We start from the raw sequence: 20,910 nt of genomic DNA, 5'->3' as shown, positions 1-20,910 counted from the left end.
AATGACTCCTTAGAGGAAGGTGCCCTAGAGTGGACCCTCTGGGTCAAGGTATCGAACCTCCCCTGGGTGAGCTGACCTAGTGAGGCCAAGACCTATACAGGGACCATCAGGGGCAAGCTCTGGGGGCTCTAATACCTCGACAGCCGGTACCGAGATGGCGGCTCGTAGGAACTGACAAGGAAATATCAGGAAAGTATATAAGCAGAAATGAGAGCAAGGACACAGAGAACGGGATAGCCAGGGAATCAGTGGAGAGAGGTGGGAGAGACTGGAAGGTGAAAGCAGGACGCAAGGAACTCTGGATAACGCAGGCAGGGGAATACACTAGAGAGGAAAACACAAAGGAATAGCAGGATAAGATATGCCCAAGGTAGGAGCACTACCAGACACAGGAGGGACCGGAGTGTCACAAAAAATGGGAAAAATTATTGACTCGAGTATAAGCCTGGTATCCATTGTCCCCCTCATTCCCATCCTGGTATGCTTGCCCTCCTCATAAACATCCTTGTATGCATGGCTCCTCATCTCTATCCTGATATGCATGGATCCTCTTTCCCTATTCTGGTATGCATGGCTCCTCATCCCTATCCCTGTATGCATGGCTCCTCATCCCTATCCTTGTATACATGGCTCCTCATCCCTCTCCTGGTCTGCATGGCTCCTCATCTCTATCCTTGTATACATGGCTCCTCATCCCTATCCTGGTCTACATGGTTCCTCATCCCTATCCCGGTATGCATGTCTCCTCATCCCTATGCTGGTTTACATGGCTCCTTTTCCCTATCCTGGTTTGCATGGCTCCTCATCTCTATCCCAGTGTGCATGGCTCCTCATCCCTATCCTTGTATGCAAGGCTCCTCATCCCTATTCTTGTATGCAAGGCTTCTCATCCCTATCCTGGTATGCATGGCTCCTCATCAAAATGTGCTGAAAAACTTGGCTTATACTCGAGTATATATGGTAATTAGTGTTGCCTTATTGAATGATTTTAAATGGGAGCAAATGCATTTTTTTTAACTTAAGTATTTAAAGGGAACCTGTCAGAAGGATTGCTGACAGCGCCATCACAATCTTGTTGACAGGTTCCCTTAAGATATGGATTAATCAGCTATACATGTGCATAAATGAATTATTCCTATTATTCTGGTAAGTCTAACGATGCCTCTTTTGCAGCTTACAGAACCTGTACTCTCTTTTTAACTGTATTATTTCAGAGGAAGGGAATCTGAACATTAAAATCTCAATCTATTAAGTAGTAGATCAGGAGATGGGGCACAGAGTACATAGATTCAGTTTTCCTCTATCAGTACCACTAAATGATATGAGAGGGATGGCGAGCAAAAAAGGGTAAATGTGAGACATCTGGCCCAGAGTCCTGAGCGGATCATTACCATCTCAAAAGAAAAAGCCTATTTGCTCTGCAGGTATGGAGGGTGGAAAAAGAAAATATTGTGGTCTCACAACAGCATTAGCGTTTCTGGTTTTCTGCTCCTGGGAATAGCACTTGGATGACCCCATTGACTTATTATAGGGTTCACCAAGCTGTGTTTTTATGGCAAATATGTGTTGGCAGTTTTGTGTAGAGCCTAGATTAGGCTGGTTTCACACTTGCGTTTTTTGCCGCTGCGTTTTAGCGCTAAAAAACGCATGCGTTTTTTTCTATACTTAACATTAAAAATGCATGCGTTTTTTTGCATGCGTTTTGACGCGTTTTTGGCAACGCATGCGTTTTTTTATGCATGCGTTTTGTTGCAGAAATGCAACCTGTAGCAATTTCCAGCGGCGTTTTTTTGTTTCTATAGAAAAACACAAGAAAACACAAGAAAAAACAAGAAAACCCTAACCCTAGGGTTACTAGGGATCCTAACCCCAACCCTAGGGTTAGGGTTAGGATCCCTAAGGTTAGGGTTAGGGTTAGAATCCCTATGGTTAGGGTTAGAATCCCTAGGGTTAGGGTTAGGATCCCTAGGGTTAGGGTTAGGATCCCTAGGGTTAGGATCCCTAGGGTTAGGGTTAGGATCCCTAGGGTTAGGGTTAGAATCCCTAGGGTTAGGGTTAGAATCCCTAGGGTTAGGGTTAGAATCCCTAGGGTTAGGGTTAGAATCCCTAGGGTTAGGGTTAGGGTTAGGATCCCTAGGGTTAGGGTTAGGATCCCTAGGGTTAGGGTTAGGATCCCTAGGGTTACTAGGGATCCTAACCCTAACCCTAGCTATTTCTGTTTATAGTGGGTTTTCTAGTTGATTTTGATGATTGGCAGCTGTCACACACTTGTCATCATTCGTTTCAAAAACGCAAACGCAGGAAAAAACGCTTGTAAACGCGTCAAAACGCCGCATTTTTTTTTACCACATGCAAAAACGCATGCGTCTAAAAAACGCGTTTAAACGCGTTTACATGCGTTTTTGTACCAAATGCGTTTGCGTTAAAAACGCTGCGTTTTTAAACGCAAGTGTGAAACCAGCCTTACAGCTTCCAACATACGGTATATTCTCCAATTTATGTTTTTGAATTCCCTTTATGGCTTGGTACACTTATCTGGCTGCACCTTTGTCAGATTAACTTCTTGTTATATCAGGATCTCATACCGGATCATGATACTGGTGAGTAGGCTCATGGAGTGAAGAACATTAATTCAAATATAATATAATACATATATAGTGATATATAAGACAAATGATAATAATGAAAAGATATTAGTCTTTTAATGTTCTTTAACAATTTGCTTATTTCCAATACAAAAAAGTACAGTAAGAATGAGAATTCTAAATATAACATCTCTAGATAGGATGATAAATAATGACGCTTCTTTATACACATGTAGTACACGTGGCTTCCTTCCTCATCCACGTACAACACAATAGGACTCCCTTTATACTAATGTCACAGTAGGTTGGACAACTCAGCTTTGCGGTTTGCTCTTGTTAAAAAATTTCCGAGCTTCAACATCACTGAGTGACACAGAACATCGAGACGGATGCTGCCTCCTGTACTCAATACTTTCCCCAATTGCTTCCTTTATCACCTGCAAACAGACAAAAAATGCATAATTTAGTGCAACACTTAGAGAACCTACAGCAGACAGGTAAATCATTCCTACCATTAGTTAACCTTATACCAATGTTCTTCAGTTTTAAAAAGTGCCACAGTTAACTTGAATTAAAGGGAATCTGTTAGCAGCATAAAGTAGGCAAAAAGATGCCCAATTCCAACAAAGCATCAATTAGTTTACTGGCTGCAGATTTTATGACAGTTTTTAGATGTAAAATGTAGCAGAGCTGAGAAAGCCAAACCCGCCCACAGCAGGCTCTGTATGTACACAGTCTATTGATAGTGAGCTGCTTATCACAGGAGGGGTCGGGGTCAGACTACCAGTCACATGCACATGAGACCTGGCAGTGATAATCTACCAGTGATAAAACCTTCAGTGTAAGCAAACATCACACGGTATGATGAATTACACATTCATAGATGAGGTAGAAAAAACGTGCCGACAAAGTCCCTTTACCCATTCACCCGGAAGCCTGTTTTCACCTTCCTGACCAGGCCAATTTTCTCAATTCTGGCCACTGTCACTTCATGAGGTTATTACTCTGGAACGCTTCAATGGATCTCACTGATTCTGAGATTGTTTTTTGTGACATATTGTACTTAATGATAGTGGGAACATATCATTGGTATCACTTTATTTTGTGTAAAACTTTGAAATTAGGAAAATTTGCAATTTTTAAAGTTTTACATTTTATGCCCATAAATAAGAGAGTCATGTCACACAAACTATTTAATAAATAACATTTACCACATGTCTACTTTACATCAGCACAATTTTTGAAACAATTTTTTTTGTTAGGAAGTTATAAGGGTTAAAAGTTGACCAGAGATTTTTCATTTTTTTAACTAAATTTACAAAACCATCTTTTTTAGGGACCATCTCACATTTGAAGAGACTTTGAGGGGCCTAGATGACGGAAAATACCCAAAAGTGACTGTTCTGTCTCCGCCATCTAATTTGTTACCTCCAATTATCTGTTTGCATAATTTGCAGTTTCTCAGCCAGTATGCAGGACTTGATATATTCATACCTTTATTTGTAGTGCTTTGGCTTCCTCTAGCGGTCAGAGCCATGTTGACAGTTGTATTTTTCTGTTATGTATTTTTTATGTCTGATTCTCCTCCTCCTTTGCAATGCATTATGGTAGCTCAGCCTACATTTCCCTCCATTATCATTTCACTTCCAGTTTGCCTTCCAGGAAAGAAGCTTACACTTCATCCCCCTTGCGATTGCATTGCCGGTATGTCTTTATGCTCTCTGTAGATATTTCTGCTCTATATTAGCCTAGCTTAACCAGTTGCACTCCTAGTTCAGTTACTAGCCTTCTAAATGTAATGCATAACGTTTATCATGTGTAGTATGTATTTGTTCCCTACCATGCACTGATTCTATGTATATCATTGTTCACAGTTTCACCGCATCAATATACCACTACGTTTAATAAAGCACAGACTCAACCACAGTCTCCTTATTGGACCCCGGTATAGCGGTTTAGCTGACTGGATAGCTACTTGGGCCTGTCTCATTTAGTGAGGACAGAACAGTGAAACGGCAGCCATCCAACTAGTGGGATTCAAGTCACCGGCTACTCAGAGACTAAATACAGCTACAGCAATCTCTGCACAGCCAAGCACTTTCCCAAGATACCATGTCTCACAAATCGCATAGAACAAGATCTGTTACTTCCGTCTCCTCAAAGACAACATCCATCAGCAGCGCGGTCGCCATTGCCCGCACAAATGCTGAAGCTGCCAAAATACGAGCAAGCTTTGCTGACCAAGAGATGCAACTTAAATTAGAAAAAACACGCCTAGATGATGAAGAGAGAAGGTCACGCTTAGAGAGAGCACGCATAGATGATGAAGAGAGAAGGACACAGTTAGAGAAGGCACGTGTGGATGCCGCCTTAGAAAGCTTAGCAGCAAAAAGGGAAGCTGCCGCAGCCCTCGCTGAAGCGGAGTCGCTAGAAGCCGCGCAAAGTCCCAAGCTGCATAGCCAAAGCAGTATGTCGAGTCTGGAGTTTCCACTACAAGACTCACCACAACGCACATCTCAGTATGTTAATGAACTTCCTGATCCAAACTATAACCCTGAACCAGCACCAAAACGAGAATACGATTTCTCCAGCGAAGTGAGCGAGAGTCATCACGAGGCTCAGCTCCAGGACAGAAACAAACTCGAAAACGTGAGACAAAACAACTCTGCTAATGACTACCTTGCCCCTCACCAGGTAACCAACGTGGATCACCCTGCTGACACACCGTACGTCAGACCGAAGCAATACGACACCGGCTGGCGCCACCCTGAGGACACTAACAGGTATGAACGCACCTCACATCACTATCAGGGCGACCCATCACCAGCTTACTCTGCTGACAACCGGTTCACGACAGAATTTGCCAGGTTCTTCACACGACGTGAACTGGTTGCCAAGGGGCTCATGAAATTCACTGACCAAGCTGAAGGATACAGAGCTTGGAAAGCTTCCTTACAAAATGTCATTAGAGACTTGGGGCTACAACACAGGGAAGAGATAGACCTGTTAGTGAAATACCTGGGAGAAGAGTCAGTCAAACACGCAGTAAGAATCAGAGACATTAATATAAATCGCCCAGAGACTGGCCTCAGAGAGATCTGGAAGAGGCTGGATGAGTGTTACGGTTCGGCAGAGGTAATAGAAAGAGCCTTGTTCAAAAGAATCGATGACTTTCCTAAAATTTCTAACAAAGGTCTCCAGAAACTTAGAGAGCTAAGCGACCTACTAAAGGAAGTCCAAGTTGCCAAATACGAGGACGACCTACAGGGACTTGCATTTCTCGACACAGCCAGAGGTGTTAACCCTATAGTCCAGAAGTTGCCCTACAATCTACAGGAGAGGTGGCTCACACATGGTTCCACGTACAAATACAAACACAGTGTTCCATTTCCCCCCTTCTCCGTTTTTGTAGACTTTATACACCAACAAGCGAGAATTAGAAACGATCCCAGCTTTGACTTTGCAATGCCATATGCCACACCGTCACCACCTGCAAATCCACGCAGAACATCCGTGGCAGTACACAAGACTTATGTTTCTTCTCCAGGTTCTAATTACAGGTCTGCTGGCTGCTCCCAATCAGAGACAAAGGTGCAGGACCCTGACAAGCAGTGCCCACTTCATCAGAAGCCTCATCCTCTCCTGAAATGCAGAGCCTTCAGAGGAAAATCTATGCCAGATCGCAGAAGCTTCCTGAAAGAGAACGGTATCTGCTACAAGTGCTGCTCATCCACAACTCATCTCGCCAAGGACTGCAAGGTCAGTGTAAAATGCACAGAATGTGGCACCACAGACCATAACACTGCTCTACACCCAGGCCCAGCTCCATGGAGTACACAAAACATGCCAGCTGACAGTGAGCATGGCGGGGAGGAAAGGAACACTGATACAGCTACGCCAGAGATCACTTCACAATGTACCGAGGTCTGCAAAGGGACAATAGACAGTAGGTCCTGTTCAAAAATATGCCTTGTCAGAGTATACCCAAAAGGCCATAGAGACCAGGCTGTAAGACTGTATGCTATCTTGGATGATCAAAGTAATCGATCCTTGGCAAGATCAACATTCTTTGACCTATTCAACATCAAAGGGCCAAGCACTCCCTACTCATTAAAGACGTGTGCAGGTACTGTGACAACAGCAGGCAGGAAAGCTACAGACTACCAAATCGAGTCATTAGACGGACAATTCTGCCTACCACTACCTACGATCATCGAATGTAACCAGATCCCAGACAACAGATCTGAAATCCCTACGCCAGATGTAGCAATCCATCACGCTCACTTAAAGCGAATAGCACACCTTATACCGGAACTCGACCATCAGGCCCAGATAATTCTGCTGTTGGGGAGAGATATCCTGCAGGTTCATAAAGTGAGACGTCATATCAATGGACTCCACAATGCTCCCTATGCCCAAAAGCTAGACCTAGGATGGGTCATAATTGGCAACGTATGCTTGGGACGCATACACGCCCCATCTTCTGTGACAAGCATGCTGACAAATACATTGGAGAAAGGACGACCATCTCTGTTTCAACCTTGTAACAATGAGTTCCATGTCAGGGAACTGCCACACAGCATCCAACTGCCCAATCATTTAATAGACTTTACTCACGACAGCAGTATAGTGTTGGGAAGCTATGAGGATCAGTTAGGGTGCACAGTCTTCCAGAGAACTAAGCAGGACAACCAAGTGGCAATGTCGGTAGAGGACAAGTTGTTCTTGGAGGTAATGGACAAGGGACTCGTTAAAGATGAGACCAACAGCTGGGTCGCACCTCTTCCCTTCAAAACCCACAGACCACGTCTACAGAACAACAGAAATCAGGCATTACAACGTTTCTCCTCTCTCAAACGTAATCTGCAAAAGAAACCAGAGATGGAAGATCACTTTTTCTACTTCATGTCAAAGATTTTTGAAAACTGTCACGCAGAACTAGCTCCCACTCTCAAAGACTCTGAAGAATGCTGGTTCCTACCTATGTTCGGAGTATACCACCCTAAGAAACCAGGCCAGATTAGAGTCGTGTTCGATTCCAGTGCCAAATTTAATGATGTCTCCCTAAATGACGTTCTACTAACAGGACCAGACCTCAATAACAAACTGCTGGGAGTACTTATGCGCTTCCGTAAGGATTCCATTGCCGTCATCGCTGACATCCAGCAAATGTTCCATTGTTTCCTTGTGAGAGAGAGAGACAGGAACTTCCTAAGATTCTTCTGGTACAGAGACAATGATCCTACTAAAGAAGTCACAGAGTATCGCATGAGAGTGCACATCTTTGGCAACAGTCCTTCCCCTGCAGTCGCCATTTATGGACTCAAAAGGTCGGCTCAGGAAGGAGAAGCAGAATACGGAGCAGATGTCAGACAATTCATAGAAAAGGACTTTTATGTCGACGACTGTCTGAAAGCCATGCCTTCAAATGAGACTGCCATCAGTCTTCTCAGGAGAGCCCAGGACATGCTTGCCTGCTCAAACCTTAGGCTTCATAAAATAGCCTCAAACAGCCAAGAACTCATGGAAGCGTTCCCTTCTCAGGACCTATGCAATGGTCTCAGAGACCTGGACCTGGGGTCAGACCCCACACCAATGCAACGCAGCCTTGGGCTTCTCTGGAATCTACAGTCAGACACTTTCACCTTTCAGGTCAACCAGGAAGAAAGGCCTTTCACACGTAGAGGCGTCCTGTCTACCATCAACAGTCTGTACGATCCCTTGGGTTTCGCAGCTCCTGTTACTATACAAGGCAAGGCCCTACTAAGAGACTTAACTAGGGAAACATCTGACTGGGATGCACCTCTGCCACCTGATAAGAGGATCCAGTGGGAAGAGTGGAAGAACTCGTTAGCGGCACTCTCCAACCTGAATGTGCCAAGACCATACGCCTCTGTGCCATCTACTGAAATACAAAGCCAAAGACTGTACGTATTTGCAGATGCTTCTGTCAAAGCGATTGCCGCTGTTGCCTACCTGAGAACTGTAGACTCCAAAGGTCAGTGCCACATTGGTTTCATTATGGGGAAGGCCAAACTCGCACCACAACCAGAGCACACTATACCCAGGTTAGAGCTTTGTGCCGCAGTCCTAGCCATTGAGTTAGCAGAGTTCATCACATCCGAAATGGATATCGACCTGACACAGGCCAAGTTCTACTCAGACAGCAAAGTAGTCCTGGGATATATCCACAACGAAACCAGGCGATTCTACGTTTATGTTAATAACAGAGTGCTACGAATCAGGAGATCAGTTCATCCAAAGCAGTGGCATTACAGACCCTTGGTTCCAGTTCCTAACGACCCTGAGGAGCCCTTGCTATTGACTCCAGCTACTCTACTTACCCAGAAAACGGGACTGTCCAGTGCCCCTCCAGGAGGATTCGACGCTAAGGACCTCTACAAGTGCCAATGGAGACAGGTACAAAGTCTTGCAAATACTTTCTGGGACAGGTGGCGCAAACAATATTTGTCTACCCTGCAGCCACGTACGAAGTGGCAATCTACTAAACCTAATCTTAACGTAGGTGACCTTGTTCTTGTGAAAGACTGTCAAATTCACCGGAACCAGTGGCCACTTGGTCTAGTTACCGCAACATTCCCGAGCAAGGACGGCAACGTCCGCAAAGTTGAACTAAGGATGACCAAAGGGAATGAACCTAAGACATTTTCCAGACTGGTATCTGAACTGGTCCTATTGTTGCCTTCGGAAGAAAGGAGTAGTGACATCCGTTGATGTCAGACGGGGAGTGTTCTGTCTCCGCCATCTAATTTGTTACCTCCAATTATCTGTTTTCATAATTTGCAGTTTCTCAGCCAGTATACAGGACTTGATATATTCATACCTTTATTTGTAGTGCTTTGGCTCCCTCTAGCGGTCAGAGTCATGTTGACAGTTGTATTTTTCTGTTATGTATTTTTATGTCTGTTTCTCCTCCTCCTTTGCAATGCATTATGGTAGCTCAGCCTACATTTCCCTCCATTATCATTTCACTTCCAGTTTGCCTTCCAGGAAAGAAGCTTACACTTCATCCCCCTTGCGATTGCATTGCCGGTATGTCTTTATGCTCTCTGTAGATATTTCTGCTCTATATTAGCCTAGCTTAACCAGTTGCACTCCTAGTTCAGTTACTAGCCTTCTAAATGTCATGCATAACGTTTATCATGTGTAGTATGTATTTGTTCTATACCATGTACTGATTCCATGTATATCATTGTTCACAGTTTCACCGCATCAATATACCACTACGTTTAATAAAGCACGGACTCAACCACAGTCTCCTTATTGGACCCCGGTATAGCGGTTTAGCTGACTGGATAGCTACTTGGGCCTGTCTCATTTAGTGAGGACAGAACAGTGACACCATTCTAAAAACTACGCCCCCTCAATGTGCTCAAAACTACATTCAAGAAGTTTATTAACCCTTCAGGTGCTTCACAGAAATAAATGGAATGTGGAATGAAAAAAATAAACATTTACCTTTTTTCACAAAAATTTTCCTTTACATCTAATTTTTTTCATTTACCTTCGTATGGGTAAACAGGAGAAACTTGACCATACAATTTGTTGTGCAATTTCTCCTGAGTATGACAATACCCAATATGTGGAAAAACTACTGTATCAGGCACACGGCAGGGCTTGGAAGGGAAATTGTGCCATTTTACTTTAAGAATGCAAAATTTGATGGAAAAATTAGTGGATGCAGTGTCACGTTTGGAGAGCCTCCGACGTGCCTAAGCAGTGGAAATCCCCCACAAGTGACACCATTTTGGAAAATATACCCCTCAGGGAGCTTATTTAGATGTTTACTGAGCTCCTTAAACCCCCAGGTGCTTCACAGAAGTTTATAACGTTGAACAGAGAGAGAAAAAAATAAATCACATTTTTCCCATAAAAATGATTTTTTTAGCCCAAAATTTGTCATTTTCACAAGGGTAACAGGAGAGAATGGACCCCAAAATTTGTTGTGAAATATATCGCCATATTACAGTGCATATTTTGCTGCACTGGTTTGAGAGTGGGATGTCACATTGGCAGAGCCAGATGCCAGAACAGCAGAAATCCCCCAGTGACCCCATTTTACAAACTACACCTCTTAATAAATTTATATAGGGGTGCAGTGATCATATTGACAAGACAGATGGGTGACAGAATTTTATACCACTGGGCTGGGAACAACAAATAATTTACATTTTTACCACCAAGATTGTGTGTTAGCTCCAAATTTTTAATTTTCATACTGGGAAATGGGTAAAAATGCCACCACAATTTGTCTCACAATTTCTGCTGAATGTAGAAATACTCCACATGTGACTATACAGTAATGCTTACCTATACAGTGAGACTCGGGAGCGACGGTGCGCTATATGCCTCCTGGGGCACAAATTTTTCTAGAATAGTTTGTGGACTCCATATACAGAGCTCCTAAGTGCTAGAAGAGCAGAATCCCTCCCTCAAATGACCCCATTTTGGAAATTATACCCCTTTAGGAATTTATCTATAGATGTACTGACGATTTTGACTCCATAGGTGTTCTCTAGAAACAAGCAGTAGTGAATGTTGTTGAGTGAAAATTGCAAACTGCCATTGCAGTGACCAGTATGTTGAATTGACCAGTACATTATGCCCAGCTCATGCTTCTGGAGACATGCTCCCATAAATTAGTTGGGCTCTCATCACTGCAGAAATGCCAAACATGTGGGCGCTTTAGATTTGGGAGCTCAGAATTTGCTGAATTTCTTTTTTTTTTTTTTTTTTTTTTGGGGGGGGCGAGGAGCCATTTTGCTATTCCAGAACTTTTGTACGACCAGTAGTGTGGAAGCCCCCTATATTTCCATTGACAGATGATGGACCTGAGTGGGGACTTGCTTTTTTTGTGGATTGAGTTCAAGCTTTTATTGGGAACATAACATTTAGGATCACATTTATTGGGCGCTCTACGCTGAGCACTTACTTTGGGGTTTCCATCTAAATCTCCCAGTGACATGACGGATGAAATCTGTTATGACCCCAATGGCGAGGGTCTCAGAGGAACGTAGAAGTCTGCAGAATACAAAAATCCAGCTCATAGGGCAGTGGTAACTGGGTTGACCATATATCTACTCCTAACGCCAACACTAGAAGTAGCCGGGGATCATTCCTACGTTGATTCTAGATGACACGCGCCAGCCGGAGAATCTAGCTACCCCTAGTAGAGGAAAACAAAGACCTTTCTTGCCTCCAGAGAAGGGGACCCCAAAGCTGGATAGAAGCCCCCCACAAATAATGACGGTGAGGTAAGAGGAAATGACAAACACAGAAATGAACCAGGTTTAGCACAGAGAGACCCGCTTACTGATAGCAGAATAAAGAAAGGTAACTTATATGGTCAACAAAAACCCTATCAAAATCCACACTGGAAATTCAAGAACCCCCGAACCGTCTAACGGTCCGGGGGGAGAACACCAGCCCCCTAGAGCTTCCAGCAAAGGTCAGGATATAGATTTGGAACAAGCTGGACAAAAATACAAAACCAAAACAAATAGCAAAAAGCAAAAGGCAGACTTAGCTGATATAACTGGAACCAGGATCAGTAGACAAGAGCACAGCAGACTAGCTCTGATAACTACGTTGCCAGGCATTGAACTGAAGGTCCAGGGAGCTTATATAGCAACACCCCTAACTAACGACCCAGGTGCGGATAAAAGGAATGACAGAAAAACCAGAGTCAAAAAACTAGTAACCACTAGAGGGAGCAAAAAGCAAATTCACAACAGTACCCCCCCCCCTTAGTGAGGGGTCACCGAACCCTCACCACGACCACCAGGGCGATCAGGATGAGCGGCATGAAAGGCACGAACTAAATCGGCCGCATGAACATCAGAGGCGACCACCCAGGAATTATCCTCCTGACCATAGCCCTTCCACTTGACCAGGTACTGAAGCCTCCGCCTGGAGAGGCGAGAATCCAAGATCTTCTCCACCACGTACTCCAACTCGCCCTCAACCAACACCGGAGCAGGAGGCTCAGCAGAAGGAACTACAGGCACAATGTACCGCCGCAACAAGGACCTATGAAATACATTGTGAATAGCAAACGACACAGGAAGATCCAGACGAAAAGATACAGGATTAAGGATTTCCAATATCTTGTAAGGCCCAATAAAACGAGGTTTAAATTTGGGAGAGGAGACCTTCATAGGAACAAAGCGGGAAGAAAGCCACACCAAATCCCCAACGCGTAGTCGGGGACCCACACCGCGGCGGCGGTTGGCAAAGCGCTGAGCCTTCTCCTGTGACAACTTCAAGTTGTCCACCACATGATTCCAGATCTGCTGCAACCTATCCACCACAGAATCCACCCCAGGACAGTCAGAAGGCTCCACATGACCCGAAGAAAAGCGAGGATGGAAACCAGAGTTGCAGAAAAAAGGCGAAACCAAGGTGGCGGAACTAGCCCGATTATTAAGGGCAAACTCAGCCAACGGCAAGAATGTCACCCAATCGTCCTGATCAGCAGAGACAAAACACCTCAAATAAGCCTCCAAAGTCTGATTGGTTCGCTCCGTCTGTCCATTAGTCTGAGGATGGAAAGCAGACGAAAACGACAAATCAATGCCCATCCTACTACAAAAGGATCGCCAGAACCTGGAAACGAACTGGGATCCTCTGTCTGACACAATATTCTCAGGGATGCCGTGCAAACGAACCACGTTCTGGAAAAACACAGGAACCAGATCGGAAGAGGAAGGCAGCTTAGGCAAAGGAACCAAATGGACCATCTTGGAGAAGCGATCACATATCACCCAGATAACGGACATGCCCTGAGATAGCGGAAGATCAGAAATGAAATCCATGGAGATATGTGTCCAAGGTCTCTTCGGGACAGGCAAGGGCAAGAGCAAACCGCTGGCACGAGAACAGCAAGGCTTAGCTCGAGCACAAGTCCCACAGGACTGCACAAATGACCGCACATCCCTTGACAAGGAAGGCCACCAAAAGGACCTGGCCACCAGATCTCTGGTGCCAAAAATTCCCGGGTGACCTGCCAACACCGAGGAATGAACCTCGGAAATGACTCTGCTGGTCCACTTATCCGGGACAAACAGTCTGTCAGGTGGACAAGACTCAGGCCTATCAGCCTGAAATCTCTGCAACACACGTCGCAGATCCGGAGAAATAGCTGACAAGATAACTCCATCTTTAAGAATACCAACAGGATCAGCGACTCCAGGAGCATCAGGCACAAAGCTCCTAGAAAGAGCATCGGCCTTCACATTCTTTGAACCTGGTAAATACGAGACAACAAAATCAAAGCGGGAGAAAAACAATGACCAGCGGGCCTGTCTCGGATTAAGGCGTTTAGCAGACTCGAGATACATCAGATTTTTGTGATCAGTCAAGACCACCACACGATGCTTAGCACCCTCGAGCCAATGACGCCACTCCTCAAATGCCCACTTCATGGCCAACAACTCCCGATTGCCCACATCATAATTTCGCTCGGCAGGCGAAAACTTCCTAGAGAAAAAGGCACAAGGTTTCATAACAGAGCAACCAGGGCCTCTCTGCGACAAAACGGCCCCTGCCCCAATCTCCGAAGCATCCACCTCAACCTGAAAGGGAAGTGAGACGTCAGGCTGGCACAAAACAGGCGCCGAAGTAAACCGGCGTTTCAACTCCTGGAAAGCCTCCACGGCAGCAGGAGCCCAGTTAGCTACATCGGAGCCCTTCTTGGTCATATCCGTCAAAGGTTTCACAATGCTAGAAAAATTAGCGATAAAACGACGGTAGAAGTTAGCGAAGCCCAAGAACTTCTGAAGACTCTTAACTGACGAGGGCTGAGTCCAATCAAGAATAGCTCGGACCTTGACTGGGTCCATCTCCACAGCAGAAGGGGAAAAAATGAACCCCAAAAAGGGAACCTTCTGCACACCAAAGAGACACTTTGAGCCCTTGACAAACAAAGAATTTTCACGCAAAATTTTAAAGACCAACCTGACCTGCTCCACATGCGAATCCCAATTATCAGAAAAAACCAAAATATCATCCAGATAAACAATCAAAAATTTATCCAGATACTTCCGGAAAATGTCATGCATAAAGGACTGAAAAACTGAAGGCGCATTGGAGAGCCCAAAAGGCATCACCAAGTACTCAAAATGACCTTCGGGCGTATTGAATGCGGTTTTCCATTCATCACCTTGCTTAATGCGTACAAGGTTGTACGCACCACGAAGGTCTATCTTGGTGAACCACTTGGCACCCTTAATCCGGGCAAACAAGTCAGACAACAGCGGTAAAGGATACTGAAATTTGACAGTGATCTTATTCAAAAGCCGATAATCAATACAAGGTCTCAAAGATCCGTCCTTTTTTGCCACAAAAAAGAATCCCGCACCAAGAGGGGAAGAAGACGGACGAATATGTCCTTTTTCCAGAGACTCCTTGATATATGAACGCATAGCGGTATGTTCAGGTACCGACAGATTAAACAGTCTTCCCTTAGGAAATTTACTGCCTGGGATCAAATCTATAGCACAGTCACAGTCCCTATGAGGAGGCAGTGCACTGGACTCAGACTCACTGAAGACATCCTGATAATCAGACAAATACTCCGGAACTTCCGAAGGCGTAGAAGAAGCAATAGACACAGGCAGGGAATCCTCATGAATACCACGACAGCCCCAACTTGAGACTGACATAGCCTTCCAGTCCAGGACTGGATTATGGGTCTGTAACCATGGCAGCCCTAAAACAACCAAATCATGCATTTTATGTAAAACCAGGAAACGTATCACCTCGCGGTGTTCAGGAGTCATGCACATGGTAACCTGAGTCCAATACTGCGGTTTATTTGCTGCCAATGGTGTAGCATCAATACCCCTAAGAGGAATAGGATTTTCTAATGGTTCAAGAGTAAATCCACAGCGCTTAGCAAATGAGAGATCCATGAGACTCAGGGCAGCACCTGAATCTACAAACGCCATGACAGGATAAGATGACAGTGAGCAAATCAAAGTTACAGACAGAATAAATTTAGGTTGCAAATTACCAACGGTGACAGGACTAACAACCTTAGCTATACGTTTAGAGCATGCTGAGATAACATGTGTAGAATCACCACAGTAGTAGCACAAGCCATTCCGGCGTCTATGAATTTTCCGCTCATTTCTAGTCAGGATTCTATCACATTGCACCGAATTAGGTGTCTGTTCAGACAACACCATGAGGGAATTTGCGGTTTTGCGCTCCCGCAACCGCCGGTCAATTTGAATAGCCAGTGCCATAGTATCATTCAGACCTGTGGGAATGGGAAAACCCACCATAACATTCTTAATGGCTTCAGAAAGGCCATTTCTAAAATTAGCGGCCAGTGCACACTCGTTCCAATGTGTCAGCACGGACCATTTCCGAAATTTTTGGCAATACACTTCAGCCTCGTCCTGCCCCTGAGACATAGCCAGCAAGGCCTTTTCTGCCTGAATCTCAAGATTGGGTTCCTCATAAAGTAAACCGAGCGCCAGAAAAAACGCATCAAGATCAGCCAATGCCGGATCTCCTGGCGCCAGCGAAAAAGCCCAATCCTGAGGGTCGCCCCGTAAGAACGAAATCACAATTTTAACTTGCTGAGCAGAATCTCCAGATGAACAGGGTCTCAGGGACAAAAACAATTAACAATTATTCACGAAATTCCTAAACTTAAACCTGTCTCCGGAAAACAGTTCAGGAATCGGTATTTTAGGTTCTGACCTAGGATTTCTGATAACATAGTCTTGTATGCCCTGCACACGAGTAGCCAGCTGGTCCACACTTGTAATCAAGGTCTGGACATTCATGTCTGCAGCAAGCATAGCCACTCTGAGGTAAAGGGGAAGGAGAAAAAAAAAAACTCAGAATCTTCTTTCTTATAATCCCTCTTCTGCAATGCATTAAACATTTAATACTGGCCTGGCAAACTGTTATGACCCCAATGGCGAGGGTCTCAGAGGAACGTAGAAGTCTGCAGAATACAAAAATCCAGCTCATAGGGCAGTGGTAACTGGGTTGACCATATATCTACTCCTAACGCCAACACTAGAAGTAGCCGGGGATCATTCCTACGTTGATTCTAGATGACACGCGCCAGCCGGAGAATCTAGCTACCCCTAGTAGAGGAAAACAAAGACCTTTCTTGCCTCCAGAGAAGGGGACCCCAAAGCTGGATAGAAGCCCCCCACAAATAATGACGGTGAGGTAAGAGGAAATGACAAACACAGAAATGAACCAGGTTTAGCACAGAGAGACCCGCTTACTGATAGCAGAATAAAGAAAGGTAACTTATATGGTCAACAAAAACCCTATCAAAATCCACACTGGAAATTCAAGAACCCCCGAACCGTCTAACGGTCCGGGGGGAGAACACCAGCCCCCTAGAGCTTCCAGCAAAGGTCAGGATATAGATTTGGAACAAGCTGGACAAAAATACAAAACCAAAACAAATAGCAAAAAGCAAAAGGCAGACTTAGCTGATATAACTGGAACCAGGATCAGTAGACAAGAGCACAGCAGACTAGCTCTGATAACTACGTTGCCAGGCATTGAACTGAAGGTCCAGGGAGCTTATATAGCAACACCCCTAACTAACGACCCAGGTGCGGATAAAAGGAATGACAGAAAAACCAGAGTCAAAAAACTAGTAACCACTAGAGGGAGCAAAAAGCAAATTCACAACAGAAATCCCCGTGAGATCCATTCACTGTAATGAGGCAGCAGAGTTACTCTGGACTGCATCTGGCCTCTGCTTAGCAGTATCCTTTTTAGAAGTGCACAAAACTGGTCGACCGCACTTAGGAGACAGAATGAACAAGTCAACAGCAGGTGAAAAATATTTTTTTCATTATTAACACTGTTCCTCGTGCTGTATAAGTGAATTGACGACTTTATTCTTTGGATTGGTGCGATTATAGTGATTTATATCGTTTTTTATGTTTGGCAGTTGTCACCCACTAAAATACACTTTTTATTGCAAAAATATTTTTTTGCATCGTCATATTTAGACAGCTATAATTTTTCCATATTTTAGCCGACAGTCATGTAACAGCTTCTTTTTCGCGGGACGAGTTGACATTTTTATTGGTACCATTTTTGGGCACATGACATCTTTTGATTGCTTTCTAGTCCAATTTTTGGGAGGTAAAATGAACAAAAAAGAGCAATTCAGGATTATTTTTGGACCATTCTGCTTGTGGTAAAATTGATAAGGAAGCTATTTTCTTCTGGTCAGTATACTTACAGTGATACAACATTTATATCATTTTTTTTAGGTTTTGGTGCTTTTACACAAAAACTATTTTGTAGAAAAAATGAATTATTTTTATATCGCTTTATTCTGAGAGCTATTACTTTTTTATTTTTCCGCTGATGGAGCTTTCTGGCAGCTTGCTTTGTGTGGGATAAGATGTTTTCAGCATTACTGTTTTTACTTACCGTATATACTCGAGTATAAGCCGACCCGAGTATAAGCCGACCCCCCCTAATTTTGCCACAAAAAACTGGGAAAACTTATTGACTCGAGTATAAGCCTAGGGTGGAAAATGCAGCAGCTACCGGTGAATTTCAAAAATAAAAATAGATGCTCCATACCTTTCATTATGGCCCCATAGCTGTGCCATATAGTGCTCTGCACCATTCATTATTGCCCCATAGCTGTACCATAGAAAACTGTGCCATATAGTGCTCTGCACCGTTCATTATGGCCCCATAGCTGTGCCATATAGTGCTCTGCACCGTTCATTATTGCCCCATAGCTGTGCCATATAGTGCTCTGCACCGTTCATAATTGCCCCATAGCTGTGCCATATAGTGCTCTGCACCGTTCATAATTGCCCCATAGCTGTGCCATATAGTGCTCTGCACCGTTTATAATTGCCCCATTGCTGTGCCATATAGTGCTCTGCACCGTTCATAATTGCCCCATAGCTGTGCCAGATAGTGCTCTGCACCGTTCATTATTGCCCCATAGATGTACCATAGAAAGCTGTGCCATAGAAAGCTGTGCTGCTGCTGCTGCAATAAAAATAATAAAACACATACTCCCCTCTCTTGCTTGCAGCTCCTGAGCGTCCCGTCCCGGCGTCTCTCTGCACTGACTGATCAGGCAGAGGGCGGCGCGCACACTATATGCGTCATCGCGCCCTCTGACCTGCGCAGTCAGAGCGGAGAGACGCCGGGAAGATGGAGCGGCGCCCGGAGTGTGGAACGCGAACAGGTGCATATGACATACTTACCTGCTCCCGGCGTCCCGCTCCTTCCCCCGGACAGCTGGTCTTCGATGCCGCAGCCTCTTCCTCTGTCAGCGGTCACCGTTACCGCTTATTAGAGAAATGAATAGGCGGCTCCGCCCCTATGGGAGTGGAGTCCATATTCATTTGTCTAATGAGCGGTCCCACGTGACCGCTGAACAGGGGAAGAGCTGCGGCACCCGGAGACCGTGGGACGGGCAGGGGGAGCGTCAGGATCTCCGGGACTAGGTAAGTATGCCTCAGCGCCCTCTCCCCCTCACCCGCCAACCGTGACTCGAGTATAAGCCGAGAGGGGCACTTTCAGCCCAAAAATTTGGGCTGAAAATCTCGGCTTATACTCAAGTATATACGGTACATTCGTCTTTTCGATCGTGTTTTATTCTAGTTTTTGTTTGGCTATTTGATAAAGCATTGTTTTTTGCCTCTTTTATTACGGTGTTCACTGAATGGGGTTAACTAGACAGTTTTATAGGTCAGGTCGTTCTGGACTTGGCAATAGTAAATATGTACTTTTTTGCTTTTTATATGTATAAATTAATAAATTTATTGGAATTTTTTTTTGGTTCATTATTTTGGGATTTTAACTTTTTCACATTGTCCCAGGATGGGACATCACTGTATAGTGACAGATCACTGATCTGATGCTCTGCAATGCTTCTGCACTTTTGCAGCGTTTGATAGGAAGGGGGAGGCGAATCAGCTCCTGCTCTTAGCAGGCTCTCACAGGCCACCTTCCCAAGATATATATCTTTCCTGTATCAAAATGTAAGATTCTCAGCTAACCCATTCTGTAGCCAGAAATATACACTGAAACGCTGAGGCTATAGAAGGCTTCAAGTGCAACATTTGTAATGAAACCAAATTAAATTCATTTATTTTTGGCTTAAAATCATTTTTGTGAGAAATTAAAGAAAAATACACGAAAAAAACTGCACCTAGATATTGACAACCCCATTACTAGTATGGAGCTGCACATTTTAAAATGGGTATCAACATTAAAAAGGAGCAGGTTTTTCTACATCCCTGCATTGGGATGTACCACAAGTCTCCATTTTTGCAACCAATGGGGGCTTGCAGTCAATTTTGTCCAGGCACAGGAAACAGTAGCAATCCCACTCACATTCTGATTTAAGAAATTTTCTGGAAAAGTAATACATCGTATGTCAAAAAGTCATACATACATTTATGTTGTTGAGGGTATTGAACTCCATTAGGTCATGCAGTCTTTTAAATGCGTCATTTGGGTATTGGAAATTAAATGTTGAGAAAGGAGTTTCAGGGTCATCAAAAATGTCAAAATCTGCAAAATCTCTTTCTTCATCAGTTTCTCTAGGGACACCTGAAAATATATACCGCATATAGAAAACTTTTGCTGTTAGCACAAAAATATACAGCATGTAACACAGAAATCTAGTAAAAAGCAAACAGTAAAAGTGTATATATTTTTTTTAAAACACATTGTTACATTGTACATCCATTGTTTTGCAGGAAAATAATTTTTAAATGGGCTGTCCGAAACGAAGTTTATTTCATACCATACGTCTAACCATTTCATAATTTCACCGCTTTAATTTACTTCAGTACAAAAATTTCCAACCCGTCCCTTTCTATGTGAGGCAGTTTTAGCATTCATACATTTTTATTCAAAAAGATCTTTTAGTTTCCCCATGTTTAGCTTTCCAATGGGGTTTACTATTTTTTATGCAGACTCTGTATGAGAAAAAAAACAAATCCGTGATCAGCACTGCCCCATATTATTGGGCTGATTAATATGGTGGTGTCAGCGAGCCCTTGGTGAAACTCTACTCATCTGTAGTACATGGTTTACATGGCACAGTGAAAAATCAATAAGAAAGTATCCTAAGACACATCCTACCAGTTGTAACTAATTTTGTATTTGTTTAAATATGTCATTTTATGGAGATTACGGCAATACTTGATGCCAAGTGTGTTGGTTAATGAGATATAGGCAAAAGACTAATGAATAAACTACATTGTGCAATCTTTATTTATTAAACTTTTCAGCACTGCTTCTATTTGATATGGAGGTACACATATACATG

General features: G+C 44.0%; 1 protein-coding gene across 4 annotated transcripts in view; it reads right to left on the bottom strand.

Annotated features, from left to right (window-relative positions):
- Positions 1–2,679: 2,679 nt before the first annotated feature.
- Positions 2,680–20,910, bottom strand: part of PLA2G4A (phospholipase A2 group IVA) — a 241,714-nt gene continuing 223,483 nt past the window's right edge. For all 4 annotated transcript variants that reach the window (XM_077277665.1, XM_077277667.1, XM_077277666.1 and 1 more), the window contains 2 exons: positions 20,029–20,186; positions 2,680–3,022 (listed from right to left, as the gene is read on the bottom strand). In XM_077277665.1, coding sequence (XP_077133780.1) covers positions 2,900–3,022; positions 20,029–20,186 — 281 coding nt within the window. In that variant the 3' untranslated portion in view covers positions 2,680–2,899. The remainder of the gene's footprint in view (positions 3,023–20,028; positions 20,187–20,910) is intronic.

Source organism: Ranitomeya variabilis, chromosome 8 (genome assembly GCF_051348905.1).
Source record: "Ranitomeya variabilis isolate aRanVar5 chromosome 8, aRanVar5.hap1, whole genome shotgun sequence".
NCBI lineage: Eukaryota > Metazoa > Chordata > Amphibia > Anura > Dendrobatidae > Ranitomeya > Ranitomeya variabilis.
This window is presented reverse-complemented; position numbering and strand designations above follow the sequence as displayed.